The 8,136-nt window shown below is 52.5% G+C and overlaps 1 protein-coding gene across 2 annotated transcripts; it reads left to right on the top strand.

Moving 5' to 3' along the window:
* Window positions 1-81: 81 nt before the first annotated feature.
* Window positions 82-7,320, top strand: ube3d (ubiquitin protein ligase E3D). 2 transcript variants are annotated; one of them, XM_084707270.1, is made up of 10 exons: window positions 82-355; window positions 1,687-1,892; window positions 2,595-2,685; window positions 3,027-3,258; window positions 3,684-3,756; window positions 3,861-3,966; window positions 4,194-4,314; window positions 4,579-4,763; window positions 5,305-5,443; window positions 6,877-7,320. In XM_084707270.1, exons 1-10 carry the CDS (start codon window positions 270-272, stop codon window positions 6,895-6,897), a joined length of 1,260 nt encoding a protein of 419 aa, XP_084563396.1. In that variant the 5' UTR covers window positions 82-269; the 3' UTR covers window positions 6,898-7,320. The 2 variants fall into 2 exon arrangements, with proteins under 2 accessions (XP_084563396.1, XP_084563405.1); XM_084707279.1 differs by having other exon boundaries at window positions 333-355; window positions 1,687-1,792.
* The last annotated feature ends 816 nt before the right edge of the window (window positions 7,321-8,136 follow it).

Below are 8,136 nucleotides of genomic sequence, written 5' to 3'. Positions count from 1 at the left end.
GCATTGCAGATTTTTGTACGTTCATCATACTTGTCCGTTAGGATTGGATGTGTTCTACACTACAGCCATAACAGTTCCACTTGCTGAATAGCTGCTACAGTTTTAGCATCAGCTCCATCGCAAATATAGAGGTTTAGGACTATTTTCACTTCTGACAAACCTTGGATTTATTGGGCCATTAACTCCCTTTGGCATCCATACTACTGTTTGCCATCAGTTCTTGTTCATCTGGGTTACGTAGCTATCAACACAACACGTGTGTTTCAGTGATGGGGGATAGCATGACCAACGACGGACAAGTTGGAATCTTTCTTGAACTCAGAAAACGGTTGCAGAGTGGACTACTTGTTCTGGGGTTAGTATGTTCTACAGTTTATGCGGGCAATAAATAGAGCTATCTAGCTAGCTACCTTAGCTCAATTGTATTAACACAGCTTTAGATGGCTCGTTAGCAAGCAAGCTAGCAATGGCACAGTACCTGCTTTGCAAAAGTATGCACTCTCTGAATCTAGCCAGCAAACCATCCTGTCTGTTTTTATCAAGCAACAAGACAGCTCTTAGTGATGGTTGCTAGCTAAAGCGACATATGCGCCCACTGATGTATACACAATACAGACAAAAGTATTGGGACTCTTACACATTACACCTGTAGGAGCTTTTATGACATCCATTCAAAATACACAGGCAATAATATGGAGCATTAGGGAGTTTGGGCACTGCTGTTGGGTGACAAGACCTGGCTTGCAGATGACGTTAGAACCGATCCCAAATTCTGCCCTTTCCTGTTTTGGCTTGATTATGGTCCATAATAAGGCCTGTCGCCTGTGGATTTAGAATGGGATGGCATAAAAGCTCCTGTAGGTGTAATATGTAGCTGTTCCAATAATTTGGTCTGTATAGTGTAGCCATAAGGTAGACCACTAGGTGGGGTAAAATATTGCTAGCAATTGAGTACTCATTCATTTTACTTAACGTGTCAGCTTCATGTCCAAACTACAGTAGTTTAAAATGTAAAATGTTGGTGAATATACAACTATTTGTGGTACCTAGTATATTCTATGTCTATCAGTAAATGTAATATACATCACCCCATGTCTACTGGTGTATGATGTTTTTTTGTGCTATGATGCGTGTGTTTAAAGGGATTTTTAATGAATCATACATCAGCATACAAAAAAAAAAAATGTAAGAAGCTTAATCTCAGTCTGAGTCAAAAACAATTGCCCTCTTATTGGATATCACTAGTGTGTGATTGTTGCATGGGCCACAAGAGAATCTGAATTGGCCGTTACAAACCTAATGATGCAGGGAATGTTTAGAAAGAAAACACATTATTTACCCTGGGGAGGGGGCTTGTCCCAGGAACAGACAGAGATACATTGTCTGGCTTGTGGACACAATTGCATGGTCTTTTAGACTGGACAGGGGTAACCCATCTTCCATGCTTGAGATAGTTACACTGAGCTGAAACTGTAGCAGAAACAACAGCAAACTTCAGAGTTAACTGACCTTTGTCTGACTCATTTGTTTATATATATTTTTTTAACTCTTTTTTTTTTTTTCCTCATCTCTCTTGTATCTAATACACACACACACATCCTCGCTCAAAATGAGATATTATTGCCGTTTACAGTGGTTAAAGGAACATGCCATTATGTTTCACTGTCCTTTCTTTTGGTCTCCCAGGAGTGAGGTGGCTGGCAGCCCTGCAGAGGCCAGGGTGACAGCAGGAGAGTCGAGCCTCCTGGTACATACAGCCAGAGGCCTGCTATCCCTCAAGCTGCCACCAGGGGTCAGTGTCACACAGGAGTCCCTTGTGCAGACCTCCGGACAACCGGGAGAGGAACTGCACTACAGGATGCGCATCACAATAGACCAGAATGTAGATGAAAGTAATAACCTGCTTTAGTGTGGCCTCAAACACACATGCTATTTCATTTTTTATAAATTCCGTGCTCAAAATAGTCTTTTTTTCAGCTCTCATCTGGGCTTTTACTGTCAGCAGTAGAGTGTAGATGAGGTGGGGAATAGCTTACTGTATGTGCTAACTATCCTCAGGGGTCCAGCTAGCCCACACACACAGATTATCAGTCTGAGTCACTGCAGTATGAGCTGTTACTGTGATTCACCCCCCAGTTTAATGGACACCATCAGTACCTCCCCCGGAGTCAACCGGGCAGCCATTAATATTGACCCAGACACCGGTGAAGTGAGCTGCTCCTCACTCCGCCACGCCATCCTTCCTCCCTTCCTCCCTCTTTAGTCCTTTCTTCTTGCCTGCCTACGGTTCCCTCATACCTGTCTATCTCGAGCCCTTCCCACCTCCCTCCCTTCCTTCCTTCCCTGCCTGGTGAGTAAAGGGCAGGTGCGTGTGCTGTCTGTGAGGACAGCGCCGAGCGAGACAGAGAGACAGGCAGGGACAGCTGGGCGAAGCGTCAGTGACAAATCCAATCACCAAACCAGATTGATGTCTTCTCGTCCTCCCGAGCTGCTCCCGTCCAACCAGGATTTATTGACTGCAGTCCTCTAGTGCAAGTTGAAGACCTGTTTGCTAACTCTGACTTGCGTGCGCGCGTGCGCGTGCTCCCTTTCAGAGCCCTGTCGGGATGTGATGGAGAGGCTGAGGGTGCGGGAGACCTACAGCTTCACCTGCCAGGCCTGTGGCACCAGACTCCTGCAGGACAGGTGAGGAGGAGGATAGTAATGAGGAGATGGAGGACGGTGAGGTGAGAAAGGACGAGGAAGGTGGGGGCGGAAGAAGAAATAAAATAAAAACAGTAGGAGGATGAGTTGCGAGGAGGAGGAAACATAGTCCTCCCCCCCCCCCACTTCCCCTGCAGGATGTATTCTCCCCCTCCTCTTCCACGCTGAGTCAGCAGAGAGGAGACAGGTTCATTTGGAGAAGGAACGGTCGTCCACGTGTTCTGACGGTGTCTCTGCTGTCTACTGTGTTCTAACTGGGTCTGCAGGCGAGACAGCGTTCTTTGTCTGCCGTCTTCGGTGTTTCAACTGGGTCTGTTTTCCAGGGTGTTCCGGCGTGTTCTACCTCTGCCAAATGGGAACTGGAACGCCCTGGTGGATGACTGGTGCTGCCACCCGGACCCCTTCGCCAACCTCAAGCTCTTGCCCCGACCGGAGGACTGCCTCTTGGGGGACTCCTACCTCCTGCTGCCCTCTGACAGCGGCTGCAAGGATACCCTCACACAGGAGGTCCAGGAACTCACAGACACAGAGGAGGGGGACACTCATGAGACCAAGGTGACCACTAGTGAAGTGTTTGGGGCTAGGACGCCGGGGCTAGGGGAATAGGGCCAGGGGACTGGAGGAAACTTGTCCTGGATCTGTTTGAGAAGCTCGACCAAGGTTTGTACACACAGAGGAAAACGAAGCCACCGTCACCCCAAATTTCTCCCTCCCTCAATCCCTTCCCCCAGCAGGATGGATGTCCCTCTGCTCCTATCCTTCACTCTCTGTTCAGCTTGGGCCGTTTCTCTGGCTGGGAGGGGGGGGGGGGGCAGCGGAGGAAGAGGGATGGAGAGAGAGAGAGAGGGAGAGAGTCATTTCAGGACACTCAGTGTCAGTCTTGCTCAGGTGCCTTTTCTGGTCAGTTTCTTTGCCTGGCGAGCTCATCGATTGCTCGCGTTGTAAACAAGATGAGCTGTCTTGTGTGTGTGTGTGTGTAGAAACCATGTCGTCGACGAACCGTTATCTCCTGCCAGAGCTGCTCCTCTGGCCTGGGAGAGGCTGTCACACCAGGTACACACACACACACATGCGAGCTGTTGATCAAGGATGTTCAAGGTGCTGTACAACTATGCATGTGTATATAACTATAACCCCCCCCGCCCCCATGCCTACAGACACTCTGAAGCTGTATATCACAGAGGTGGAGGTGAGCCAGGAGGATGGAGACAGTATTGGGGGGGCATCTCGAACCAGCGAGGGGGAGGGACAGGAGGCGGACAGGTAACAGCCTCGCATATGCTGCGGGGGGGCGGGGGGGGGGGGGGGGGGGGGGGGGCACGGCTCTCAATGTAGACACGGTGTAGGGTCCTAGATCCTTTGCGCCAGTGCCAGATGGATTTGAATGGTGTGAAGCACGTCAGCACAGTGTGAGGTGCTCGATCTGAACGTATATTGGTCGTCCCGTGACTGCCGTGTCTGATCCCGGTGTCGTGTCTGCTGTGGTCCAGGCGTGCGTCCAGGCGTGCCTTCCTGGAGAGGACCCTGGCCGCCAGGCTGCTGGAGCTCTCCTCGTCCCAGAGCATCTTCCGCTTCTCCATCCAGACCCCCGACCAGCGGGCCCACATCCTGGTGAGAGAGAGAGAGAGAGAGAGAGAGAGAGAGAGAGAGAGAGAGAGAGAGAGGGGGAGGGAGGGAGGGAGGGAGGGAGGGAGGGAGGGAGGGCCCTGATGAAAGCGTGGGTGTAGGGAGGATTCGATTTGTGCCTCGTGCGAAAGGAAAGTGACATTTTCCTTGTGTCGATGAGGTGAAAGCATGAAATCGAAATGCTGTGTGTCGTCGGGGGGGTGGAAGACGGAACGGGGGGGCGCGAGTGACGCCTGTGTGTGTCCTCAGCTGTGGCTGCTGAACAGCGACTCCCTGGTGCTGTGGGCTCCTGGGGAGACCTTCATGGCCCACGTCGCCGACTCCTCCCCCAGCCTCCGCCCGCCTTCGCCGAGCCAGTCACGCTCGGCCGCCGGCGCCCTGAAGCTACTCTACGTGGACTGCTCCGCCTCCGAGGGCGACCGCTCACAGGAAGAGTATGACACACTTATCCGCCCGTCTGTCCATTCCTCTATTTCCCATCTGCCCGTCTGTCTCATCCGTCCGTAAGTGTGTGCTTGCGCCCTTGCTGCACGGAGTCGATGTGTCTAATGAATCCGCGGCATCAGTGAGGTCTCGTCTAATTGAATCCTGCCTGTCACTGGGGGAGACGATGATTTGATTACTTCTGATTGGACAGAAAGGCGGGGACACTGTTGGCCAAAATCAACAGTGACCCGTTAATCAACTTCCTGCTGACATTCTCACTATGATAGGCTGAAAGAGAGAGAGAGAGAGAGATTCGCCCAGCCTCTGCACAGATGGCTTCACCTGGATAACTGGATCATATTCACCCTTTGCGACAGGACATCCATCTCTCTCTCTCTCTGCTCCTCTCTCACTTGCACGCGCCCTCTGTCTCTAGTTATGAATATCGCTCCCAGGTCCACATTTTTCTCCCTTTCTGTCAATTGGACTATTGCTCCTGACATTCTGTGTGTGTGTGTGTGCGCGTGTGTGTGTGTGTGTGCGTTCCAGACTGATCACAGACTGGGAGAGGACCGTGAGTGTCCATCCTCTGGAACTGCCTCAGACTTCCTGTGTGGAAGTGCTCCGGCTGCTGACCACTTGCACTTCCTGTTTGCCTCCGTCCCTGCGGCGCTGCGATGCCTATCAGGTGAGGAGCATTGTGGGTAGCGCGGGTGGAACTTTTCCCGAGATCTTCCGGGCTCGTCCGGGCTGAACTTCATGGATGGATTCAGGCGTCTCGGATGACGATGTCCGTGTCTGTTCCGAACAACCCTCGGAACACCCGGTACGAAGTTCGCGTTCAAAATGTCCCACGTCTGGCAAACTTGTAGTTTTGACGGCCATCTGTCATGGTGTGACTTGTGCTTTCGCGGAGTGCGTTTAGAGGCTGGTGTGGCTCCCGTCTGCGTGTGTTGTATACAGGTACCACCGTGTGTCTGATTAAGACACTGTTTCCTGCCAGCCTGCCACGTCGCCCCAGGAGAAGACACTAATTACCAGTTCACTGCCCTTCTACCAGCACGACGCCTCGTCTCTCACAACCCTCCTTGTTTTTCAAACTCCTCAAGCCCTTTTCTTCACTTGAAGGAAAGCTAGAAAAACGAGGTGGGGGTGGGCGAGGAGAGGAGAGAAGGAAATGGTGATTTACACTTGGATACTTCGATTGGAGACGTCTAGAGTTACAGGAAATGTTGTTTCTGCCTGAGAGCGGCTCCACTGCTGAGGGTAATGGTGTGGAGCTTAGCCGCATTCGCTCCAGGGACCAGACAAACAACAGCCCCCCCCGGACGTCAGACCCCAGCTTCGCTCCCCTAGCCCCCAGTTCCAGTCTGCAGCCTCGGCCTTGGCCCCGGCCCACAGCCCCCAACCCACGGCCCCCCCAGCCCTCAGAGAGAGGCACGTGTGGCCTTGGGTTACACAAGAACCCAATTCATCATCCTGGTCCAGACCCAGCACTCCAGAGCCAGAAAGCCAGCAGATGGACCATCCCTCCCCCCACCCTTACCCCCTCCCCCCCACCCCCCACACACATGCCCCTCCTCCCCGGCCCGCGTTCAGACTTAGGGAGACCGTTCTCCCGATGCTGATTAAAGCCGTGAGCGCTGGCAGTCCGGACAGACAGGGTAATGGTTGTTAATGTGCTGGTATTTATAACCACCCAACCAGGCGGGCCCAAAGAGAGAGGCGCACAGTGCCACGGAACACTGCCCCCTTTAAATATCAGAGCCGAAGAACACTCCAGCCAGCCTCTTTTTTTAGCGCCGTTGTTTTGGCCCCTCTTGCTCACGGCTCGTCTCGGGTGTACTTTGCGCCCGTGTTCACCGCGTGTTCCTAATGGAGTTCGCGCGCAGGTACGTTTCAATCGGATCCCCCTGATCTCAACCCGGTAACTCGTCCTTTTTGCGTCGTGACGGCGACGTGAGCGGGGTTTGGCGCGTGTTTCTTTTGGGTTGACGTATCTATGCAACGGAGGACGGAAGAAAGGTCTCTCTTCCTCTTTACATCTGCCGTACTGTCGCCTTTTCCTTACTGCCTCCAACCTTCCTGTGCTCTCTGCATTTCTGTTGCTTTCGTGTCAAGGTGGCGTACCTGAGGATGTGAGGTCATGGGGTCATTCCTCCCGGAGAAGACACCTGTTCTCTGTAGATCACCAGAACCTGTCCCCGAAGACCTGGAGAAGGGCGTCAGGTGACCCAGAAGCCTGGTCAGATGGCCTCGACATCTAATCATGTGATCATCCCATGGGCACAATGAACCCCTATGGTGCCATGTTAAATGTGTTGGAACGTTACATGAAGTCATATCTGTATTTTTGTACCCCCCCCCCCCCCTCTTTCTCTGTGTGAGAATAAAACATTGTCATTGGCTCAGTGTGTGCGCCCCACACTTGTGTGTGTGTGTGTGTGTGTGTGTGTCTACATGTTCTAAAGCATGGGTGGGGGAGTTGTCTTTTTCGGCAAGTCCAAAAAATGTAATTACATAAAGCTATAAAATAAACACAATTTCTCAAATGAATGCAACATTTCCCTGCGTGCGCTCGCATTACCTGTGGGTTTTGATTCATGATCAGGGAGCCCTACAGTTGCATGAGCCCGTAAAGTCAAACCAAAAACGATCTGGAAGCTTCATAATAAAGTAGCGCTGCAACTGTTGTTTCTGCCGGGGGGACAGACAAATCAAAAGGTCATGTGATGAGTCAGCCTACACTCTATACTTAGAGACGCCGTGCTTTGTCTGACTCGCAGCAGAAAAACGCATTCGAGTATGCAAAACTCGCCAGGCCGGAGCCTGAACTCCCTGCCTCTGTGCGGGCGCGGATCACACACGGACCCCCCAGTCTCCGCGGCCAGCGAGCGCACACTCCCTGTCTGCTCAGGTTAGACCCCCCCCCCCGCGCTCCACCTAACCGCCACAGACAGTTATGCAGCAGGAGGTCTCGGTGCCTTCAGACAGGGTCTTTGTGGCTGTGGCTCGAGCTGCGTTTATCCCGGTTGCTGGGCAGGACGTGCCCAGCGCTGAACCAAGCAACCCTCTGACGAGCGCAGCAGCACGTAGAGCCGTCCCCCAGAGAGCCGTCACAGCCGAGAGGGACAAAGCTAATTAGATCCGTCCAGAGCAGCGCACACATTACTGCTCTTCCTTTGGCCCGGCAGTGACAAAAAGGCTCTGTCGCTGCGCAGGCAAAGGAGCTGAACAAGGGGAGGAGAACCAGCGCTGAACAGGAGAAGAGAGCCAGCCTGTAGTGTTCTCAGATCACTGTGATGTGCTGCCACCGTAAGGCCCGACTGCCTGCTTGTCTGTCTGTCCTTGGCAATTAACCCAGGGAGATGATACAGGGTG

This window comes from Hypomesus nipponensis, chromosome 2, assembly GCF_054491055.1.
Source record: "Hypomesus nipponensis isolate SF chromosome 2, ASM5449105v1, whole genome shotgun sequence".
Lineage (NCBI taxonomy): Eukaryota > Metazoa > Chordata > Actinopteri > Osmeriformes > Osmeridae > Hypomesus > Hypomesus nipponensis.
Note: the sequence above shows the minus strand (reverse complement) of the source record. Positions and strands in the feature narration are given on the sequence as shown.

Coding starts and splice junctions, on each gene's coding strand:
- ube3d (XM_084707270.1), top strand. CDS start 270: ATGGGGGATAGCATGACCAACGACGGACAAGTTGGAATCTTTCTTGAA. Junction 4,315..4,578: donor ACCAGCGGGCCCACATCCTG/GTGAGAGAGAGA, acceptor GTGTGTCCTCAG/CTGTGGCTGCTGAACAGCGA. Junction 4,764..5,304: donor GGCGACCGCTCACAGGAAGA/GTATGACACACT, acceptor TGTGCGTTCCAG/ACTGATCACAGACTGGGAGA.